This window comes from Chroicocephalus ridibundus, chromosome 4 (assembly GCF_963924245.1).
Source record: "Chroicocephalus ridibundus chromosome 4, bChrRid1.1, whole genome shotgun sequence".
NCBI lineage: Eukaryota > Metazoa > Chordata > Aves > Charadriiformes > Laridae > Chroicocephalus > Chroicocephalus ridibundus.
This window is the reverse complement of record NC_086287.1, coordinates 40,289,754-40,313,320: the sequence shown is the minus strand read 5'-3', so window position 1 is coordinate 40,313,320 and position 23,567 is coordinate 40,289,754. Positions and strand designations below refer to the sequence as shown.

The 23,567-nt window shown below is 43.6% G+C and overlaps 1 protein-coding gene across 5 annotated transcripts in view; it reads left to right on the top strand.

Moving 5' to 3' along the window:
- Window positions 1-2,313: 2,313 nt before the first annotated feature.
- The window catches only part of PLEKHH1 (pleckstrin homology, MyTH4 and FERM domain containing H1), a 57,066-nt gene continuing 35,812 nt past the window's right edge, over window positions 2,314-23,567 (top strand). The window contains exons 1-5 of one of the 5 annotated variants that reach the window (XM_063332428.1): window positions 2,314-2,370; window positions 2,469-2,634; window positions 11,482-11,657; window positions 17,431-17,493; window positions 20,535-20,684. In XM_063332428.1, the coding sequence (XP_063188498.1) occupies window positions 11,517-11,657; window positions 17,431-17,493; window positions 20,535-20,684 (354 nt within the window). In that variant the 5' untranslated portion in view covers window positions 2,314-2,370; window positions 2,469-2,634; window positions 11,482-11,516. Of the gene's footprint in view, window positions 2,371-2,468; window positions 2,635-4,106; window positions 4,127-5,861; window positions 6,244-6,325; window positions 6,416-11,481; window positions 11,658-17,430; window positions 17,494-20,534; window positions 20,685-23,567 lie in introns of those variants that run through there. The other 4 variants (XM_063332427.1, XM_063332425.1, XM_063332429.1 and 1 more) reach the window with 4 other exon arrangements.

Here is a 23,567-nt window from a genome sequence, read left to right as displayed (position 1 = left end):
TCCTCCCTTTACACAACGCCTTGACAAGCCTGAAAGATCCCAGAGCAGAGATCATGAACATCTGGGAGCTGTGTGCCTGGCACCAGTGTGAGACCAGGAAAAGAGCCAGAAAAAAGCTCTCCAGCTAACATAGCCTCCCTCCTTGCACTCCCATGGAGGACAGCCTGCCCGCTGGTTCCAGCAACAGAGGCTCTGTGCATAGGAGTCCTACGGCAGGGATCCATGTTCTTCTCCACACCCCATCCTGACATCTGGCAGCTGTAGGCATGACTTCAGTGCAGGATTGCGAAGGCGGCCAAAACCCTTCCCACAGACTAGCCCCATCTCTTACTAGTGTCTTCTCTCCCTCACTCCCAGCCAGTACAGGCCACCCTACTGGTTGTGGAGAGACATGGATCCTCCATTAGAGCACAGTGTTTTGTGCAGCCTCTCCTGATCTCACCACAGAGCTGCCCGGGTGCCCGTGCTGAAGTTCTCAGATCAGCACCGAAACAGAGGGCAAGCTGGGACCTACTTTACTCTTTACTGAAAGTATTGATTTAACAATTCTGGAAACGGAATTTTCCCCCAGCTCTGCCATAGGGGTAGCGCAGGGACAAGGACAACCCCTTTTCCTGGCCTACCCAAACCTCTTCCATCCAACAACTTTTTTCACAGCTGTAGTGGGGATCAGACATGAGTTCACTCCCCATGATTCCTTCTGGTCTGAGGTTTTTTTTTGCTGAGAAACTGTTTGCAGTGATGGGTGGATGCAGAACTATAATAAAGAATATCAGTAATAGAGGTCTATGCTATACCATGGAGCTCCTCTGGCAACCTGCAGCACACACTATTGCCTCCTCAGTGCTCACTCCTAGTAAACATGTCCCTCAGACAGCTGATGTTTACGAAGCGGGCTGAGATGACCAGTTTGTCTATGGACTGAGCAGCACTGCTGCTGCTTCTCAGAGGGTAGCAGGTTTTTATTTCTGTTACTTGGCTTGAATTCAAACCAGTAATCTATAATCTGTTCCCTTCTCCCCACATGGTTTAGGTCTCTTTCCCTGGTGCAGCTTTTCACACCGTACTTCAGGAACCAGCTCTGTAAATAGGTATTCACCTGGCATTTCACAGGAAACCTGGGGAAGCAAAATGACCATAGGTTGCTGCCTGTTTTGCCTGAACTACACTCCTGGGAGGCCAGACCTGCTGCTGCTGTTCAAGGAGGCGTCAAGGGATACGGACTCTCCCTTGCAGCAGCAGAACTGTGGCCATCACTCACATCACTGGGGCTGCAGGAGCAGCAGGTCCAGCTCTCCAGGGCTCTCCCTGATTCCTTCCAGCACCTTGTCCCAGCTTCACCCCCCTTCTTTCTATGCCTCCTTTTCCTTGGCAGGAGCATCCAGGGCCCTCATCCTTAGGGTAGCAACATTCAGTTTTGCAAGTGCTCTTGAGCCAGCTCTGTCCGCCTAGTTGCAGCATCTGGGCTTGATACACTTTTCCTGTGAGATACATCATTTATGGCATCACTTGCACAGCAGTTACCGCTGTACCCTGTGGACTCAGGAAAAGATTCAAAGCATACTGTGGTATGTGGGAACCTTATGGGCTGCATACCAGCCAATGTCAGACACAGAAAGACCACACAACCCAAATACACTTGCAAGGGCTGTTTTCCTTCTCCTCAGCCTGCAGACTCCAACATGCTGTCCTCCTTTGTGCTCCCCTGTGGAAAAGGGGACACACAAGCATGCTGATAACAACCCCAAATTTACTTTTTAAACTCCAGTTGTCTAATCTGTGACCTAGATAAACATAGGAGAATACAAGCATTAGAAAACATTCATTATGGTGAGAAATGTTAAATCTGTGTATTTTATAGAAAAGAAAGCTACGGTTTTTGTCACAGACTACTTTAATGGTAGTTGATGGCTTCTTAATCTAGCAGAAAAAGACCTAAAGCAATGTGGTACTTGGAGGCTGAAATTGGAGAAATCCAGAGATGAAACAAGGCATGAGCTATTAATACTGAGAATAATGCTGGAGTTAGCACTGGGATGACTCCCTAAGGAAAATGGGAATTCTCCATTGTTTTGCTGTGTGCCAGTCAAGACTGTATATGCAAAACATATGCTCTTGCTCAAGTTCTGGCTTGAATGGTGCACACGAGTGTCTTTATGTCCTGTGTGTGAAGTGTGATGAGATGACCATAACACGATCAAAACCAGCTGACAAAGTACTGGAGGGGAATGGTTTCCTGGCCCTCCCACTGGGTCCTCCCACGAGCAACTGGTTTATGCAGTGAGGTGATCCACAGCTGCCAGTCTCTTATTTTCTGCTGCATGAATTTGTCATTGCTGACTAGATGAGAAGCAAGGCAGAAGTTTGCAGGTCTGTGTTGTGTCTGTCAGCACATTGCAAGCCCAGGAGAAAAAGAGTAAGAGAACTAGGCACAAAGGCCATTTTCAACATCTTTATTCCTCTAACAGGTGGAATTTAGAGAACTGCGATATGAAGCCTAAGTTCCCTGTGGAGAGACACAAGTGCCTCAAACAGGCATCTCAAGGCACTGTCTTTGTTTTTTGCAAGATTTTTCCCACATAGGATTGAGCCTTGACACATCAACTTGGTCTGGCTGGTGTCCTTGCCCCTTTGGTAAGTTTTCAGCAGCACCGTGTCTAGAACGTAATGCTTTCTCCCACCTGCAGAACTATGGCAACTTTGCTTACTAGAGACAGAGTTTCTTCGGCTCTCATCTCCTGACACCTTGTTCTCATGTATCTTTTTGTCCTTCTATTTAGGTATCTTGGATATGGGGCTCTTAACAAAGCAGCTTGTGCTTGTGTTGTGATAACGGTAGTCTAACATGCCAAGCTAGTTCTCTTGGATCTGCCAGAGAGTTTGTTTTGTCAATAAGATATTTGCTGTTTATAGTAAATTTTATTTTTTGCTGAATGATTTGTCTGCAAATTGTAAAAACCTGATATAGAGTGCTTGAGCAGACATATTAAAGATAACTCCCAAGGGAAATCACTTGGGAACTGTGAGATACTACAGGCTGTTCTTACAACCTTCTCCCTCTGAAGTAAAAGCAATTTTTCTATTTGCATTATTTAATAGAACCACATTTTTAATTAAAAAATTTAAAATAATAATTTTGTTAAGTAATTTAACAGAAGCAACAGAAGGTACAAGGAGGCACGGCTTTGTAGAATATCTGCATTAAAGAAATGGCAGCAGACAGTTGTGTGAGTGCTGATGTGGTTCTGGGACTCCAGGGGTTAAAGCAAGGTGTGTGCAGGCAATTCTTGGGGAGGTACTTTGTATAAAGTTCAGTGGCTGAGGAATGTCCTGGCAGTCAAGCTTCATTGCCTGGGAAAAACACAAGGCCAGATTGACATTTCAGTTAGTGATACAATCCTGTTGGCTTTGCTGGTACAAATGAGAGAACTTGACCATTGCTTTTAAAGAAAGAATAAAAATACCTCATAAAATTCAGATTAAGAAATATTGTGGTTGCATGCTGTGGCTGAAAGGAGTCAGGAATAGGGTGGGGAGCATGAAGGGAATAGCTCCTTTTCCCATTTTGTCTTTGGCCAGCCTCAGTTCAGGAGGGGACTCTGTAAAGCATGAAGCTCCTTTTGCCCTCCAAAATACCTATAGGGAGCCACAAATCATGTTGGTTCTGGTTATTACAATTCCTTTATCACTGGGAGTAACAATTAATACAGGCACACCCAGAACATACAGACTGGAGACCACTGGAGTCCCTTCCACTGGGAATTGCTGGAGAAATCTCTTTGGGTGACACTGTCCCAACAGCCAGCTCCATCTCAGTCTGTATTCCTGCCTGTCCCTGCTCAGCTGGCCGAATGGGAGAGCTCCTCGCCAGATGCCCTTTTCTTTTCAGTTCTTTGCCTGTCTCCACTTATTGCTTTGGCCATCTCTGCGAAGTGCTATCCTGCTCTCTGCCTGCACCAGCTCTGTAATGCATGCTTTTGTCTTTCAGCTAGAGAGGAACAGGCAGCTTCATTCAGCCAAACTCCCATGAAACTGTAAACGGATGAGAAATCTAAAGTGAAACAATCTTTAGGGAACTGCAAAGTCCATGGTGTCTTTGGAAATCTGACTACTTTTGGATAATGAGGTATAGATTTCAGAGTCTTTAGTCACTCCAGCCTCCAAATCTTGACTTTCTGTTTTTAGTTATATTTCAATATTTTATGCACTTAATCACATCACATCACATTGCATCAGTCTTTTTCTTCGTGCATGGTGATTTGCTACTCATTGTTTCTCTGCTGAGTCACCAGTGCAAGCACACTATCAATGTGAGGAAGGACTTTACAACAAAAGTTCAATAAACTGCAGATCTCAGACCAGGCAATATCCGTAAGCCAGATAACCACACTTAAGATCTTGTTTAACCATGCCTAGTGAATAGGGTTGCTTACAGTACTAGGAGATAATTTTGTTCAGTTATTTTTCCTGCTTCCTCCATAGATCATTTTAAGCCTGTTTATTTCAGACTGCCCTGTTTTGCGTGAGCAGTCTCAATAAGAGCCAAAGCACAGTTTCAGACCACTCATGGATCTCTTATAACGACTCAATCTTTTTGGTGCAGCCCTTCCCCAACAAGCCACACGCACTTGCTAGAGGAGAGGAGACCACCTTTCATGGCGGCAAAGCAGGCCATGTCAAAGGCACATGCAGGTTGGGCAGAGAGAGACATGTCAGCACGACTGTTGTTATCCCCGCTGAGGAAAGCTTCACAGAGAAATTTTTAAAGTATCTTTGATGAAAGTAATGTGCCTGATGATGGAATAAGTAACAAGTAGTTTGCTAAACATGAACCAGAATGAACGACCTTTCACTGAAACATGCTGGTCTAAGACCCAGAGCCCTGGGGACGTTTGATCCTGGAGCCCCCATTTAGGGGTCCCTTTCGCTCCCATGTGGCCCCCTGGTCTGCTCGGTGCCACGAGATGCCCAGGGGTGGCAGTGACCGGCCGGTGGCAGAGCCCAGTCGCAGCAGCAGCACAAGGCTGTGTGCGCACACCGGCTCCCAGTGGCCAGACACTCATCAGCAGTGAGATCGCCAGCTCTGTTTGAGTAACATGGGTAATATATATTCATATAAGTCAATATATATTCATACAAGGGAATGCTGCAGCTATCATTAGAAATGCTTGAAGCCCCAGACTTGTTTTCTGAGCCTGAGCACGTGGGGCAGGATGGTGTCCTCTGGTCAGGAGAGCCATCGTTACACTAATTTGGTTTTCATCTCTACCCTGGCACCAACCCCATGGCCTGGGGCTGCCTACAACCAGTGAAGGGTGCTCCAGCTGGAGCCTGGGACACTCCACCAGCCCCTCAGGGCCTGTGGTGAGAGGTGTGGGCAGCATGGCGCTGTGCGTGCCAGCTCCCCACCTGGCTGCTCTGCAGAAAACACTGCTGTGTTTTCCATGGAAAACACATTTTCCCTCAGGGCTGGAGCTGGTTCAGGAACATAAGCTTTGAAGGCTGGGAGATGACTGCAAGGGGGATCCCAGGTGAGAAGGGCCCAACACCAACGCTTGCCCGTTTGGCAGGCCCGAGGAAGAAGCCTGCAGCCGCCAGCAGCTCTGCCCAGGGGTTCCTCCAGTGCCGTTTGCCCAAAGGCGCTTGGCAGAACAAGATGGCTGCCCGGCGCAGGGGGAGCAGGGGCGCTCCCGCCTGAGGGGGCAGCGGGCAGGCGCTCCGGGCGGCCGCTGGGAGCCCGGCCCGTGGCGCCTCGTCAGCACCGGCCCGTTCTCCTAACCCTCGGCATCGGTGGAAGCCCCGGAGGGTGCGCGGTGGGCGGGGAGGGGATGTCTCCGCCAGGGGCAGAGCGCGGCTGCGGCTCCTCTCCTGCCGGGCCGCCCCGGCAGCCGGGGCAGGGCGCTGCCCGCCCCACCTGCCTCGCCGCCGAGCCCGAGAAGGGGTTAAAAGCCCGGGGCGGGTGATGTCAGTTCCTGCGCTGCTCGGGAGGGCCGGCTCTGATATTTGAGCCGGGCTCTCCCGCTCGAAGGAAAACGGAGAGAGAGAGAGAGAATGGGAAAGTGCTGAATGGGACAGAAGCCGCGCCGGGCACCTGCCTGCCACCCGGCGCCGCGCAGCCGCCCGCGGCGAGGGCCGGCACCGCCGCGCTCCCCGCGGCCGCGCCGGGTCAGCAGCCTCCGGACGCCGCCGGCTGCGGCTGTCACTGTCCCGCTCCTCCGCGGCGACAGCCCCGCGCCGGCCAAGGTGAGCGCGGGCGGGGAGGCGGACCGGGCCCCCGCCTCGCTGCCGAGGGAGGTGTCGGCCGGCCGCCGGCCCTCTTGTGGGGAGAGGGTGGTCGGGGGCTTTGGAGGGTTGGTCTGTGCCGAGTTGGCTGCGGTGGCCTTTCTCCCCCCGTTTTTCCTTCTTCAAGGTGACGGTAAGGGGACTGACGGAAGCCTTCTGGGGGGTGATGTTGTGTCATCTCTGTTAATTGAGGTTTGCTGCTTAAAATGAGTAGGTTTGCCTTCGGGTCTGGGACTTTGGTCCCTGAAGCTGCATGGAGGAGGTGGGGGGGGGGGGGAACGGCGACACGCGGGGAAAAAATGCAGCTCCAGAGTAAATCCGTGTAAGTCCCACGGTGTCTTCTGTCTTCCTGGTAATCCTGGGTGTGCGGGGAAGACCTCTGCAGGCAGAGTGACAAAACCAGAAGCCCTCTTCCTGCCCTCTGGCACTTTTACTAGTCAAGCCACCTGCGCTGATATAGAGGGAAATTTGAATTTTTTATTCTTTTTTTTTTCCTTCCCCTGTCTCTCTCCAAATCTTGCCCTTCGCACAGCTTGTCATGTTGTTTTTTCCCCATGCGCTGCACATCCCAGCCACACTCCTGAATGGGAAATGACCCTGTGGCTGAACAACTCCAATGGCCTCAGGGTTAAAAAGCTGAGGGATGAAACTGGTTGTGAAGTGGAAAATGAGATGACTGGAGGCAGGACTTGATTAATAGTGTGGGATTTCCACACTGACTTTTGACCATTGCCCATACTGCCGACCTTCTTGGTGTTGATGCAGTGACATCGGAGGAAATCTCTCTCCCTTCATGTGTTACATTTGTAACATTTCTACTGATTCCTTTCATAGTAAGGTGGCAGCTGAAAGTTAGAGCAGTATTCAGCTCCAGTGTTCAGGCACGGACTGGTGCATTTTAGTGGCAGGTGCTAAGAACTGCACTCCTTCTGGGCTGACTGAATCCCCTACAACAGCCTGGGTAAACTGATTCCTCAGGTGAGGGGACACATTTGAAATACGGAAATACTGTTTCACTTGTCTACATTGTTTGCACTGAATGAACAAAGCTGTAAAGACTTCATGTGCATTTATATCTGCACCTGAAAGTCTTCATGTTGACTAATTGCTTTTTATTCTCAGAAGGCTTTTCAGGTGGAAATATACAAAGTCTCTGAAGTGTTTTGAATTCTAGTCTGGATCCACATCTGGGACATCAGCTGATTCTAGTCTAAAAACAAAAAAAACCCCATGACATTCTGGTATAAATTTTACCTTCATCAGAATTACAACTGGATATGGGCACTCTTAAGTAAATATATTCATATTTATTTTGTATATAGCATTTAGTGTCAGAACTGTCTCTGATGTTGATCAAAACTTACAGATGTAGTCAAAACTGAGAATTTCATGTCTGCATTTAGCAGTTGGTTCGGTCGTTTTCCCCCCACTAAGTTCTAAGGACTTTGTAGGTCCCGTTATCTTCACTGGAAGTTGTTTGAGACTTAACACTGAAAATCAAACCGCTCTTTAAGAAGCGTCTGTATGCATTTAAGAATGAAGTTTTGAAAATCTCAGCTTGTTCAAACAAAGTGTCTGTCTCCTATTTTCCAAGTTGGTAAAGTAAGAATACTGCACCTGAAAGTATCTGATTCCCAACTTCTTTATATGCCAGTCGGGAAAAAAACCCGAACAGTTTTATATAATCCTATAAATATGTTTTATATAACCATATAATTTCTTTATCTGATATGATGAGTACCACTATCAGGGGGATAGGGGGAAATAAAAGAACTTAGTGGATTAAGATGGTTAAGAATTACAAAAAAATGGCATATGAAATGGCAGGTCCAGTAGTAAGGATTTAAAGTCACTCTGTCAAAATAAAGTTGATATTGAAATTCATAAGGTACAGATGAACTGCTTATGTGTAGGTGAATGAGGGAGAAGGAATGTTGGCTTTAACAGTAAGTGAGAATTCAGAATAAATTTGAAGTTGTAAATAAAGTTGCATTTTACGGGTAAATGTGAGACATTGTGATACAATATCTTTCTCTGAAAAAGTGTAAGGATTTTGCTAGAGAGAAAAAAACCTGTAATTCTAATCTCTGGCCTTCAGAAATCACTTGTTATGATGACACATGGGGAAGTTATTAATTTAAGTGGAGGAGATGGGGATCGATAGAAGAATGTCAAAGATAGTCAAAGAAATGACAAAAGAGAATGTGACAACACCATGCTGAAGGGGGGCTGTTAGAAGGTAGGTATTTTACTGGAAGAGCTGACAGACCCAGGGCATTAGTAAGGGTGGGATAAACTCTAATGACACAAAGTAAAATCGCAAAAAGTAAAAAAGTAGTAATGAAGTGGGCATAAAACCTGGGAGAGCACTATTTAGAAACAGCATAGGGTAACCATGGGCCTGTTTTTTGCAATGGACTATAGTACGGAGATCCTTGATCTTGTGGGGATCTGGCACAGAGCTGTACTTTATTAATCTGTTCCAGTATCATTGTAATGAGCCCCCTGCACTCCCATGCCTGGCATTTGCAAAGACAAAGACAGCTGAGATTCCTCTGCTCCAGTTGTGTTGGGTTGTCTGTGAATCTCGACCACCAGTGTAATGTGGCTGTAAAAAAGGCCAATGCAATCAGGTGACGTATTCCCTAGGGGAGTGGAAAGTACTAAATGCCTTTGCATGAGGTTTTGGTGAGGCTGCATTGCTGCCTTCCAGGTGCAGTTGTGATCACCCATGTCTATGAAGGGGAGTAAAAAAGATAAAACCCAACTCTTTTATATGATGCGCACTAAAGCTGAATCAGGTGCAGAGGGAGAGTCATGAGCTTTTCTTATGAGACTAAAAGAGCCCCTTGTCTCTAGCCTTGCAAAATGAGGTCTTTAGGGAGAAGCTTTTGGTATCTATAAATATACCAAGGGGTAAATATGAGGGAGGGAAAAAACTAGCTAGGCTGAAGGGCAATATTTTACAAGAATGAACAGATACAAGCTGGTTATGACTACATTTATGCTGGTAATTAGAAGGTGGCTCATTAGAGGGGTGAGGTTCTAGAACAACAGGAATAGTGGGAGAAAAACTGCCTGCACGGTTCTAGGGAAGGCTGCATTCATTTATGAAAGGGATTATATGATGCATTTGTCTAGAGTGAGAAGGAACGAGACTTGATGATTCAGGACATCTATCCCAGTCTTAGACTTCCTATTCAGAACAGGGTATTTTAGTTCAACTAGAAGTTATGGGCTATCTGAGGAAATTACTTTTGCTCTGGCGTAAGCTGTGTGGTAAATAAGATTCTTTTTTTTTTGTGCCCTTAGAGTTTATCCCATTCATTCGTATGTGCTCTTTGGACTTAAGCTCTATGAATAAAAACTAAAATCTCTTTATACCTGTATGAAAGAGAACAGAATTTCATTTGAGAGCTGAATTACGATGTCCAGAACAGAGTTAGCTGTAAACAAACTTATGGCGTGGTAGGATCCTTCCATGACTTAGTGCACTCTTGGCTTGAGAAGGATGGATAGCACTACTGTAGAGGGACACCCTACAATGTTGTGAAGTGTGCCAAATATAGCCTGGTTAAATGCCTGGCAAGGAGCTAGGGCTAGAGATTAGATTGATGCATTGGACTGGGCTGTGGAAAAGGATGGCCTGCGTATTTCTGTAACGCTGGAGGTGCACTGCTTGTAGAATTCTGGTCTTCCTTCCTATTGCAGAGTGTTTTCAGTGATTCAGTACCAAACACAAGTTTTAATTAAACCTACCTTCTGACCTGGAATAGGATTTCCCAAATTGTTCTAAAGGCAGGTAACTTGCTGCCTGGAAAACTTTCTATTACTAAACAAAGCAACCTGTATATAAAATAACTTAGGGGTAATGTTTCTAGCTAAAGGGTACACAAATGTGTCTTCCTTAACTCAGAACAGCAGGGATATAGCTGGATAGAGTGGCTTGCACTTACGTGCACTTATATGCACAATTATGTATACTTACACTATTATGTGTACTTAAGGTAACTTGAATCTCAAGTCTTTTACATGCAAAGTATGAGCCAGATGTCCTGGGGAGTGGGTACAACTAGAGGGACATCTTAAGCTTTCCCACTCTGCAAAGGCAGATGTAAAGGCAAAGAGGCTGAGTGGCTTCACTGTGCTCTACCAAGTCTTGACCTGTTGCTTTGGCCCCAGTTCAGGAAAGCACCACGTTTGCCTGTGAGCAGGTGCAAAGTTCCTTTAATAAGTATGGGTTTCAGTGTTTTGATGAAGCTGATGAACTAATAACTGTTCTGGCTTTGTAAACATTTGTTGTTGTAGGGTTATACAGCTGGCTGCTGAACTGCACACACTGACTCCATACTATAAACCCGTTTGTGAGTGCTGACAAATGCCTGGATTTTGTTACAGACACATATTACCTACATTTTACATATCTTTTAAAATGAGCACAAAGTGTCTGAAATGTCTAAACAGTTACTGAGTAAGAAAATAAAACAACTTCAAAACCCACAGCTTTTTCCACTTTGTGGAGCTGTATCTCTTGATGTCTACAAGGACTTCAGTAGACCTGCATGTTTTGTCTTCAGCCCCAGCTTATTCCTGTCTGGGATCTCTGTATGTTTTAACAGAGTGATTGTTTAGATACTGTGGTACAACTGCTCTGCCACTCTTCTTCTGGACTGACTCTATCAAGTAGTTAGGGGTTGGGAACACTGTTATTTCATACATCACATCCTCTTAACGCAGTCTGTATGAGATAAGGCACTGGTGCCCCAAGTTAATAATGGATGTGTGACCCTAGTTACATTGAAGAGGTTTTAGTGACTTGAGAGTTTACAGCCGTACTAGTACAAAGGAGGCAGGAGTAAAAATACTCCTAGTGTATAGGTAGATGATAAGCAAGGCTGTAAGGATGGCAGTAAGGCTGTTTGTGGAATATACAATATGATGCATTAGTAAATTATTTACTCACTCTAAAGGTAAAAGTTTATTTGTATATTTATCTGTTATCCATTAAAAGAGTGACCTCTGGGAGAGGGCAATATCAATAACTTGGGATAGTACCATTTCATCTTCTGCTTGCAAGAGAAATGGTCTTTGTTACCAGTCCTGTAAAAGGGACCAAGGATGACTAGGCACAAGGGGTGAAAAGTTTGCCCACCTAAAATACATTGTTTGAGGGTTTTTTTTTTCCCTTCTCTTCTGTAGGATTTTTAGAGCACCTCAGACGACAACCCAAGTGGATGATTAACTTCACAATGGCAGAACTCACCATGGAGAATGGTAGCTGTAAGGACTGGCAAAAGCGATGCCTTGCGTTGGAGTCCCAGCTCTTCAAATTCCGCTTGCAGGCAAGCAAGATCCGAGAGCTGTTAGCTGAGAAGGTGAGGCAGTGGCGGCGTCTACTTTGCACTGAGTTATGGCATGAAAGCAAAGAATCCCTAAACACTGAACTATGCAATAAAACTCTTACTTGCAGTGTCCTTGATTAGAGTATGTCATTGCACTCTGCTTATCACTTGAATTACAGAGATGTGCCTGTCAGAGTGATGTAAAGTGGCATTAGTGAAAATAAGAATTTGGCCTTGTTTACTGGAAAATCACCAGGTATTTGGAGTCTACTGGAAAACACTGTACCAGCAGGATTCTGGATATCTAAAGTGACTGAGGCAGCTGCAGAGCAAAGATGGCTATTTTGAATAAGAACAGCAGGATCGGGACTTGGCTGGCAATAGAAAAGCTTACATGAGCGCAAACTATGGTGTAATGTTAAAAGACTGGACAAGGCAACATCTACTGCCATAGTGTTAGAATAACATCACATATCCAGTCAAAACATTCTGGGGATACTGAAGAGCAGGACTGAGATATTTTGAGATCTGGATGTCAGAAACTTGCGTGGCATCTGTTATTTTAGAGGCATCTCATACTAATCTCTTTCAAGTGCACTAAGTGAACTCATTTGCAATCCTAGGGGAGAGGACTGGCAAAGATTTGAGGGGTTTGGTGTGGTTTTTTTGTTTCCATCATGATGTGGATTTTTGGTGTTTTTTCTTCACCTTAAATTGAGTTATTTTTCAATTTGAATTAAACCTTTTTCACTTACCTCTAACTTCCATAAAATCCAAGTTTGTAGGTTGCTGTGGGGTTCCTTCTTTGTTTCAAAATATGGCTTACATTATCACAGTCCAGTCCAAGATTGCTCAGATATTCAGTTACTATTGGAAAGTGAGAACAGTTCTTTCAGTCACAGTTTGCTAATGAAGTTGAAATCTTTACAACTAACTGCAGTTTTCTCCAAATGCGTTTAAGCTGTACCTGATGACAGAAATGTTCTAAACTCACTTTTGCTCCATTTTGTATTATGTAACTTTTATGTGTATATTCTTGTTTGCTTTTGGATGTAAAAAAATCCAAATGACACCCACTTCAGAATGGAGCAGTTTTCATCCTTGGTTTCACTGGAATTACGTTTTCCCTAATGCTGTATACTGCATGAGACATTCATTCTACTCCTCATATTTTAAGAAATTATGCAACTCTGAGTGCCTTCTTCATCTTTTCAAGGTAGCTTCTGAGATGGACCTTAGTGACTACTTACCTTGGAAAACATTGAAAGTGGTCATACAGTCCATTTAGATAAAGATGCATTAAAGAAATCATGTATAGATGTGGCGCAGGTCTGGTAAAGACAACACGTACTCATATGCAATACTTTATATTTGCTGCATTATGGAATCTGTAACCTTGTGCTTTATTAATTCCTGCTTTGAGAAACTTCCTGATTGCCCCCACACAAAACAAAGAAACCCATCTGTCAGACTTTCTTTTTGGAGAACAGGCTTGCCAGAGATCTTTTGACTGTCTCTTTAGGGAGGTTTTGTGGGCCACGGCAGAGAATGAAATTGTCATCTGCTGCAGGGGGCTCCTCAAGGAAGGAGCTTGACTGCTATTAGTGCAACCTTTCAGTCAACACGGTGTTCCCTTTGTTAAGATTAAGAAGCAGCTTGGTTCAGTGATCAGGTTACTCTGTAACTACATGTACAGTGCTGTTGCAGGCTTACTTGAAGGGTCAAAGAGCTAGTAGGTTTGCAGTTCCCTACTCTGAATGTCATGTGGGAAGGGGAGAGCCTCAGGGACTGTGGACCAGCTCCAGCAGACTCTCCTGATGCAGGTGGACTCGAGGCACTGGAGCAGGTGCTCCAGGACACAATGCTTATGGCTGAGCACTATGCTGAGCACATAGGACATTAGGAAGTGTCCTATGCCTCAGGTTCCTGACTGCTCTGCAACGACTTTTGCTCAGAGACCCTCCTTCCCTCCTCCTTAGTTGCCATAGGGCTCCTCAGCAGTCACAGCAACTGGGGCTCCTGTCCACACTGCATCCTACTTCCCCTCCGATGGGCAGTGATGCAGAAACGAAGGAGGCGCATGCTTTATACATAGTGATGCAAACTCCAGGGATTTTTATAATGTATTTTATAGCAACTGTGATTTATTTTTGTTCTTACGGTTCTATCTGTGAGAATGAAGAGATTCAGACTTATTTGAAAGAGTACTGCATTTTCAAAAAGGCTTTTTGAGGGAGTGGGGGAGAAGAGCCTGAAAAACATGAAGTGGGCACAGTTTAAAGCTGTGTTGCCAACCTGTGGCGAGCATTGCCCCTGAGATCCTCTAATATGGTCTGCAGGACCAGGAAAATTAATTTTGGGAAAAAAAAAAGTGGTTTTGCCAGAGAAAGTGAAGAACAATGTTAATAGCAGTGTGATAGTTACTCACTGGCTAAGTTGTCTCAGGGGTCTGGAAGCTGCTGATTGAAAGGCTTGAAAACCAGATCCTCCATATTTTAAATCAGTCTTTGTAACCAATTTTATGTTTTTAAGGCACACTTTACTCTTTTAACTCTCAAAAAAAACCAGAACCACTCATGCCTGGCATTGGTAGTACAATGTGCACTAACACTTTAAATACTTCAGATTTTTAAAATCCACTTAGATTGAATAATCTAGATCGCAGTTCAGAACATGAGGAATTTAAAACACAATGGTTTAACTGCCAGTGCCCTAGTTCACATGGTGTGAACTTCTGTGTTGGTAGCCCAGTCTTAGCTCTCGAGCGGTGCTGCCCAAGCTGTGCAGAGCCTGGCTGCCGGTCAGTGTGGCAGAGGAACCCCAGCCCCTGGCCTCCAAGACAAAGCTCTGCCATCCTGCTGGACCCCACAGGGCATAAGACCCCTGGATCCTGCCTTGTTGTGGACATCAGCAGGGATCTGGTCTCTTTGGAAACCGGCAGTTGTTTCCACTCTGACTTTCTTGTACACACACAAAGAAAGGGATACTCCTCTGTTGGTGAGCGACATGGCAGGCTGTTGCCTTGGCAGCAAGATGGCCTGGTTAGGAGTGAGCTCTGGAAGAGAACAACAGGAGGAAAATGAGGCTAAGACATGCAGGAACTTTTTTCACTCCGTTTTATTTAGCTGTTCTGAGCCATCAGGAGAGGGAGATCCTGTGTGAATGGTTGATAGGAGGATCTTTTGCAGCTTTTAGAAGGGCCGTCTGGGTAGCTTTTAACCTGCTCCTGTCTTACTTCAATAAACAATGACATTTGGAAAAAGCCTCTTTTGTCTCATGGGAGCATGGCAATACAACTGGGCCTGTTTCTCTCCATACGAGCTGCCTGGGCTAAAGTTGGGGAGAAGAGTTACTTGAATTTGGCTTGGTCTCTAAGTTTTTTTATGTGACCTGGGTCAAGTTGCTTAGTAGCATTTGTCAAATTATAAAGCATTTTCTATGAAAGGACCCATGTAAATACCAAGCATTATTATTAATTCATTGAGGGATTTGAAAGAGCCTTACAAGCATGAATGTATTAAATCTGAATGCGCTGCAGTGAGACAGCTGACACTGGGGATGAGTGAAGTAATCATTTTGTGTACATGGGAAACACAGCAGTTATTTAACAGTTCATAGTAGGACAACCCAACAATGTTGTACAGGAAGTTAAGAAAAGTACAAGTTCATTTAAGGCTACGGAGAGAATTAGTGTGACAAAAGTAATTGATTTGACTGGAACTTAGCCAGGTCACCCTGCTTGCACAAGAAGTTTCATAACTCTTTAGTGATCAGGAATGGTCCCAACATACATCTCTGTTCTGAGGAGGAACCAGGACTGCTAGCAATGCAAGCCATGAGGCTAGGACAACAAGAAGTTTTTCAGTCAGAACAGTGCTGTCTTCTTAAAATAACCTGAGTCTTTCATGGGGATTGCCCACCTCGTGGAGGATTAAATTATTAGTCTAAGAGGATCGCCTTTGGGAAAAGGCCCAGAGATTCATCTAAAGTCTGTGCTGTGAATATAGACCCTGTGAATTAATCAGAAAACTAGCAGAGGACATTGACGCTGCAGCTGCTGTCATAAATAGTAGTCTTTGTTTCACAAGGTGTATTATGTCTCCAGTTAGCATCTGTCTTTCACCAATATATTTTGCTGCTACGTGTCTGTGGTGATGACTACCCAGAGACTAATAGATAAATGCATGGGTAGATCATTGTTCCTAATGGACACAGACTCATGTTGTAACCCAGACCACTTCTATCAGTGTTATATTGCCTCGAGCGCAGTCTCTACCAAGAGTCTCAGAGACTGTGTCTTTGGTCAGAGGACCTTTGGCCGTCTATGGCCTTCAATGGCATTTCTCTGTTCCTCTGACAAAGAAATGTCCTTAATTTGGTTATTAAACTCCATAAACTGTGATGTCCTTTCTTGCTTGGCTGAAAAAGCAAACCTGAGAGGTATCATGCTAAACGTGGCATTTTCTTATCTTCATGGTTTGAATTGGTTATGGCGTGGCTTTTTTAGTTATATGACCGTTGAGGTGTCTGCATTTATGTACCTTTCTGATACGTTTGTCAATAGGTGTCTGTCTGCTTTTATGATCAATGTATATGTATGAAAAGGAGAGCTGTCTTGTTGTCATCTGAAGGAAAGGAAATGGAAACACAAGAATGCTGACATCTCCATTCTGGGTGATCAACCCAAGAGGAATAAGTCCCATTTTCAGAAGTATTGGTTTGGTCCTCATAGTGGCCAACTTGGACACTTGACTCCAGTGCTTTATCAAGAATCATAAAATGCATTGGAGAAAGAAGGAGCTCAGTGCCCTTTATAATCTGTTTTCTGCTTGAAGCGTGATTCTTCTTATCTTCTGAAGCTGCTTCTATGTTGTTCCTTCATTAGTAAAACACAAGTAAATGCTGGAAACTGTGTGAAGCATTCCTCAAATTTTGCAGCTTAGTGGATGAAAGTTAGCGTCACTGACTTCATATTACATATTCATATCTGAGACCCATCGAAGCAGGGCAGGTGGTGGAAGATGACCTTGCAAGTACTGGGTGAGATCCTAAGTTGCTATTAAAAAAGAAAAAAAAAAAAAAAAAGGAACCTGGGCTTTGGCAGTAAGTTGTTAGAGGAACCCCAGGTACATCTGCATTTCACCAAGAATGAGGTGATTTGTATACATTTAGAATAAAATTCTATTCAGTGTCCTTTGACTTGAATAGCAGCAATGCTCAGATAAAGAATCACAGAAGTGTCAGTTTGCAAAGCTCTTTAAAATGAAAAGAAGCATAGGAAAATTAGGATCATTGTTAATCTTTTCAGTTATTAGCCTGTGATGCTTTTGAAGCCAACGTGAAGTATTCATTGGTTATAATGTGGCATTGTAGAAAACCTGCCGTGAGCTTTCCAAGATGTATTCATTTTTATTTACCATTGTTAATGAATCCTAGCTGAAATAAAACCAGGAAAGAATGGCTTGCTGTAGACAGGCTTCTTGTGGGACAGCCCATGGTGTATAAATTGTAGAGATGGGGTCAAGTCTTTGGGACTATTCCCTTGACCCGTGTAATGAATGATGAAGCTTACTAATGAGAAAACAGTTCCGGTAAATTCAAAGTAGAGCAAAAGACTGGAAAAGGTCAAAGGCTTTTTTTTTTTTTTCCCCTGATCAAAGCTGTCCAGTTAACCCCAAAGATGCCAAAAATCTGTAGACCTGCACAAGAAATGGAAGATTTCTGGGTAAAACAGGCAAATTTCCAGGTGATGTTAATTTATTTTCTTGCTTTCCACGTCTTCCCTCCTTCTCTTCTGGCTCTGAAGATGCAGGAACTGGAACAGAGAGTGATGGAAGCAGAGCAAAGAGCTGAGGATGCAGAGAAACAGGTAAGAGATTCTCTTATGGTTGCTCTGGTACAAGCCAAGCAGGAACTTACTCTACATACCTTCCAGTCTGGCACACAGACAGCACTCTGCAGTGCTGTGCTCTGCTAGGGAAACGTTGATTTACAGTGGTGAACGGATTTTCTGGTTTACTTCACAGTCTTTGAGCCTAAGCTACGAAGAGGTGCCTAAATAGGTTCAACCCTAAGTGAAAACCAGCACCTTATATCTGCCTCTCGGCTTCACAGTCTTTACCTTCTCATCCATGATAGGCATGCTTGGCTATGGAAAAGGAAGGGGATGTTGTACTTCAGGATTAAAATGCAGAGATAGAGCTGCTTGGCAGGTCCTCAGAAAACAAATATTTAAGAGTACTGGTATGGACTTGTCTATAGGTAGAGAAGGTTCTGTGAAAGAAGTAAGGGTGTGTTTGCAAAACCTATCAGTTGTTTTGTACTTCCTTTTTAGTACTTACTGCTCTGGCTCAGGAGCCCATGGAGAAAAGCAGTAAGAGCTGGATTCATCACATATTACTGTAACCATCTAAAAATTAGGCATACTGTCTAAGCTAGACCTTCTATGCTTCTTGAATAAGGGAGAGAGATAGAGAGACTTCAGATCTTGAACACGCTATAAATAATAATGGACCTTTAGGAAGCAGACTGTTGTACAGTCAGCACTGTAAGGAGTATTATAAAAACAAAAGAGCCAGGAAGGGCCAAATGGTCTGAGCTCCTGCATCACTGCAGACTACTGCTGAAGGGAAGGTTTGAAGTAAATCAGCTTCCTCCAGCTGAACAAGAGCTGCAGGACTGAGCATTGAGTCAGAGATTAAAGCGCAGAACTAAGAGCCATGCAAGATGGCCAAGAATGGCTGTCAAAGAGGAATTCAGTAGTGAAGGACTGAATAGGTAGTGTTATAAGCACTGGAAAACATATTGCCTAGGAATCAAGAACTTGAAGCACCCAGAAAGGTATTCTGTCTGCAGAATGTACTATTCCATGCCAGTTTGATATTGAGATCAAGATTTTTTTTCTGACCAGCTTAAATATAGGAAAGGTGCTATGTCTAGTCATTGTGCTGTTGGCCTCTATGCTAGATCAGCAATTGCCAACCAAGAACAAGAGTTGTTTTTGAGAGTGGTATCAATAAGTCCACACCCAACCAAGGCAGGCAAAAGTAACTGTGTCACTGGGACAGCACCAGCAGGAAATAGAGTTATTGCCACAGGCCAATGAAGGAGGTTTCATACAAGCAGATACCTCAATGATAGGAGTAGAGTGTCCATGAATATGGTGAGATGCAATGACAGTAAGGGAGCAGATGGAGACCAAGTCAAATCTAGGTCAGAGAACAGTCGAGAAAGGGAAAACTTGGCTGGGAAGGTATAGGAGAAATGAGGGTTGCCTTCACTCACCTGCCTCCGGCAGTTCTGCAGCCATCCTAAAGACTAGCAACCCTCAAAGTTGTACGGTCTGCCTTTCCAGCAGCCCTATCCACATCCAGAGATAAGTGTTCCTAGAGAAATACTTCATAGCTGCCTGACAGCCTGAAGAAGTGACAGCACAAGGAGTAGGACCATTCCCTTCCACTAACAAGTATATTCGCCATGAATGAGAAGCAGCTGACAAATGAGAGGGCTCCACATCAAGTGTAAAATCCCTTGTTATCTTTCTCTCCAGGAGTCTGGGGGGGAGTTGGATTTGTTAATTCAATGGGCTCCCTGTAGCTGCCAACCTCAATTAAGGAAATCACATGTTTGCAGTCCCCTCTCTGAGCCTCTAGTACAGAGTCAGCATTTAGGCATCAGACAGAAAGGAGGGGCCATTTCTTTTTACTATAATCACCCTAAACTCTAATGAAAACACATCCGACCCAGCAGGCTTAGTTTTCTGGCTCGGATGTTGGGCGCCTACCTTTCTGATTCAGTATGAGGAAGAGGCAGTTTGCTTCTCTGCTTAATGCAGGCAGACAGGAGGACAAAACACAGCTTCTGCAAGTATGAAGTGTAGGCTGCTCAACAGAGCATGAGTAACTCTCTTGCACAGACTCTGTGAAGTGCTCAGATCATTGCCTGTGTTCTGCCTTCCTGGTTCCAAACTCATGCAAAATTAATGGTATCTGGTGTTGGTTTCTTTGCAGATTTAGTCTCTCTGGGATTTGTTGGAACCAGTTATTTTCCCATGCTGCAATTAGCAGGTTTGAGTTAAGTCGGTGGAATTCCATTCACTTTTAGAAATGAAATCTTATAATCCATTGCAATAGGATGAGGTAATAATAAAACAGACTGGCATATCGAGAGACATAGGCTTTGGAGAAAGCAAAGAGGTTTTAAAAATTTGCTAAAAATCTGAAAGGCTCCAGCAGCAGCTAGATTTTGGTGCATTGAAACTTTGTCTGTAGTGAAGGAACATTACATTGGTGCTTCTCCTGCTGAGATGGACAAATGTTGGCACTAGCAGGAGCTTTTGAAATAATCTAACATGGTAGCTCCTTCGCAGGTCTGGAGACAACAGTTGTCAGAAAGACTGAAGTTGCTGCAACATTGTCTAAGTTAAGAGGATAGGAGAAGGAAGTAACTCTGTAGTACATTTCCCTATAGAAATCTTGACCTGAAGCAAATGGACAGGATTTTGTGATGTATACCTTGATAGTGAATGGGGTAAAAAGCTGACCATGGTATTGCAAAGGAGAAAAATGTGGTGTACCTTGCCCATATGTCTATGTAGACTATAGTGCCTGCATGGTCTCTTTTGGCTAGTAGTGTGCAAATATTCAATGTGTGCAATTCACAATGTGTTTATCTGTTCATGGTTCAGTTTGCATCTGTTACTGCTTCAGCATTACAAATGAATGGACAATGTTCTTTTCACATATGTGGATATAAACCGAGTGTGACTTGAAGGTTGGGTTTTTTTCTTCCTTTCTCAACTTCAAAAATATGAAACCCACAGATACTCTCAGTTAGGGTCTTACCACTAAACAAGCAGCTCCTTCATATGCATTGTTTCAGTTTTTTATCTCCCTCTGATTGTTCTTACAGGTCAGGGTTATGGAAGAGAAGATAAAACTAGCCAATGTGAAGACTGGTGAATCAGACAGCACTCTGCACAGGAAATACCAAGAGTTGATGGGCACAGTGCAAAGAAAAGAAGATCTGATCAAAAGATTGGAGACACAGATAGCAAAACAGGTAAAGATATTTTCTACAGGGAGACCTGTAGCTTTCGTGAGTTGGAGGGACTCTGTAATGTATGTTTCAAAGGTACAGATTATGTCTCCTTTACATATTAGCCTCTCAGTTGCCTTCAGATCAGCAGTAAAATGATTCCCTGCTCAGTGCAAGATCCTCCTTCCTTTCTCTTTTCAGGCAAAAACATCCATGCAGTCTCAGTAGCCCTTGTCTCTTCATTATGGGAGACTGGTCAATGTCCTTAAAGGACTTCCTTATGTTAGTGTTGAGTCAGTGTTGCAACCCTAATTGTAATGCTAGAGTTGTCATAGTATTTCTCTGGCTTCCTAGCATATAGATTGCTCTCCAAAATCATTATGTAGCCCACCTGTGACATGGCATATGCTGCTTCTTGGGAAGGGACTTTTACCAGTCTTCAGCAATTGTTTAGCATAGTTCATCTCTTGTCAGCTGCCCTCATTATAAAAGAGCAGCTGTTTCCCAGTATGGATAGTTCTTAGTCTCTTCCATTCTCAGTTGGTGGAAGGAAGGAGGGCTTGTACAGCAGGGCTTGTATTTTGGTTCTAGTAAAGGCCTTGTGTTGTGGTCTTTATAACACGAGGAATGAGGTATTCTTATAAGTTGCTAAGTAAATACTTTTAAATGGAAATAGCTCATTACAATTTTACACAAAAAATACTTTGCCATTTGAGTTACATTTTGCATTTAACTATTTGTCACCTATTTCAAGGGCAAAATAGATTTGTAAGCTGTCTGAACTTACTCAGACCGAATGTAGTGTGGAGGTCAGGCATCAGGTCTTTGTAATACTCTGGGGTTCAGGTCACTTCCCCAGGCCAGCTTGCTCAGGCAGAATGTAAATGAAGTTTCTGCATTTTGGAGGAGAAAGGTGTTCATAAGGAGCTACAATAACGATCAAGGTCTAGAAGCAGGTCTTGCAATGAAAGATGGAAGAAATTCTGATTTACTCAAAATTGTGAGGTGTGATTTGATTAAAATCAACAAACACAAGTGGGAAGAATGTTCTGTTAGTAGAAATCTTTATATTCTAGCAACAAGAGGCAAAATGAACTTCTAAAATGAAAGCTGAAGTTTGAGAATTTCAAACAAGAAACACTTTATCAGGGTCATCAGCTTAGTTTCAGAATGGGATGGGATAGTGGCAGTGCTGGAAGGTCACTAAGGGTCCCTGTAAGGCATCCAATTTCTTTTCACTGGCATGAGGAGAGCTGTGGAGTTCAGAGTGCTAATAAGAGAAGACTGAGGTCACGTCTGGATGACACAATAGCATGGAACACAAAGAATCTCTAACTGCTTCTGGATCTTAAAGCAAAATAACTGGTGCTGTGCCTGAGTGAATTGGTTCTGTTTAGAGGCAGGGCTTTTGAAGCTCTGTGACAATGCTGTTATCACATCACTATTCTACTTTAGGACCCTAAATAAAATCTTGGCATTGCACTTCACCGTGTAGCATAGCAATATTCTGAATCTTTTACCTCTTGGTCCCTAATCTGAGACAAGTCCAGGTCATTAGGGATTCAAAGGCATTACCCACGTGATGGATATTCAGAGGACTACGGTAGATTCACTATATGTGGCAGATCATTTCAGACCAGTAGGCATGTCTGATATTCTGACTGCAGCAAAGGCCGGTACCTAATGACTAGGAACACACAGAGCCATATTCAGGGAGAAAAACTAAATAAATCCTCCTCTTGAAGAATCAGATTTGATTACTTTTATTTCATTATGCTCAACTACAAATATTACTGCTACCCATAATGTTGACAAGGTCTATTTTAAAGTCAGCAAACATATTTGAATAAGAGCTTTTAAATGTGCAACTGTGGTGATGAATAGCATGTGGTGATTAAAAGCGATGTGAAGATGTGGGGAATTTCCTGCAGACTATTGTGTATTTATATGGTATTCATTAAGTGAACTTACACTCCTCAGTGTGAAAAATTTAAAAGGGGAGGGTATTTGTTCACATCAGAAAAAAAATATCTATCAGGGAAACCACCAACTGCTACCAGAAGGTATTACCATTGTCCATTTAATTAGAGACACCAGGGCTGAATGTGCCAGAGACAGTATATTCCCCCTCCCTCACTCCTGGAACTGATTTCTCCTTGTAGTTTCAGTCATTTTGTAGATAGGAGGCTTTTCAGTGACATGACTTCCGATGAAGCCATGCAGGAGATGAACAGAAAACTTCAGGTGATCATAATATCAATCTAGCATCTTTCAAAGGAAATTCCCAGAAAAGGAACAAACTGCAGCTAAGAAAACACAGCTAAAAAATGATGTTGTAGCAATATTGCCCAAGCAGATACTTGGGGAAAAATGTTCATTGTGCAAATCAACAGTATTCCCATAACACCTTTGTGTGGACTAGAACCTGTTTTAATGGATATGTAAACATACAACCACTTACACCATCTCAAAACCTCCCAGCAGGTCTTAGTGTTTCAAGGTCAAGTTTTGAAGCTTTTTTTATCCTGAGTTTGCTATCTTTTTTTTTAAATTTATTTACTTTCTCAATGAGAATATTGTGTGTGTTAAATACATTGTTGGTATTAGTTTCCATCTCACGCACCTTTAAAGTCTATACTCTACATCTGTGCTTGCAGCAATTGAATCCCTTTTGCTTAGAAGAATTACACTGTTATATACATCACTTACAGGCACTGCTTAATTCTTATTAACTTCAGCCAACAATATTTGCGTGTGTAGGCTGGGGATGCTCAACAGCAAACAGCAACATTGCAAAACCACCTAAAACAGGAAAAGTTGAAGACCGTATTCAAAAGAAACTGTGGTAGGTGGGCAATCATTACCTGAGCTGGATTTTGCTATTCCACAACAAACTCTTGAAACAAC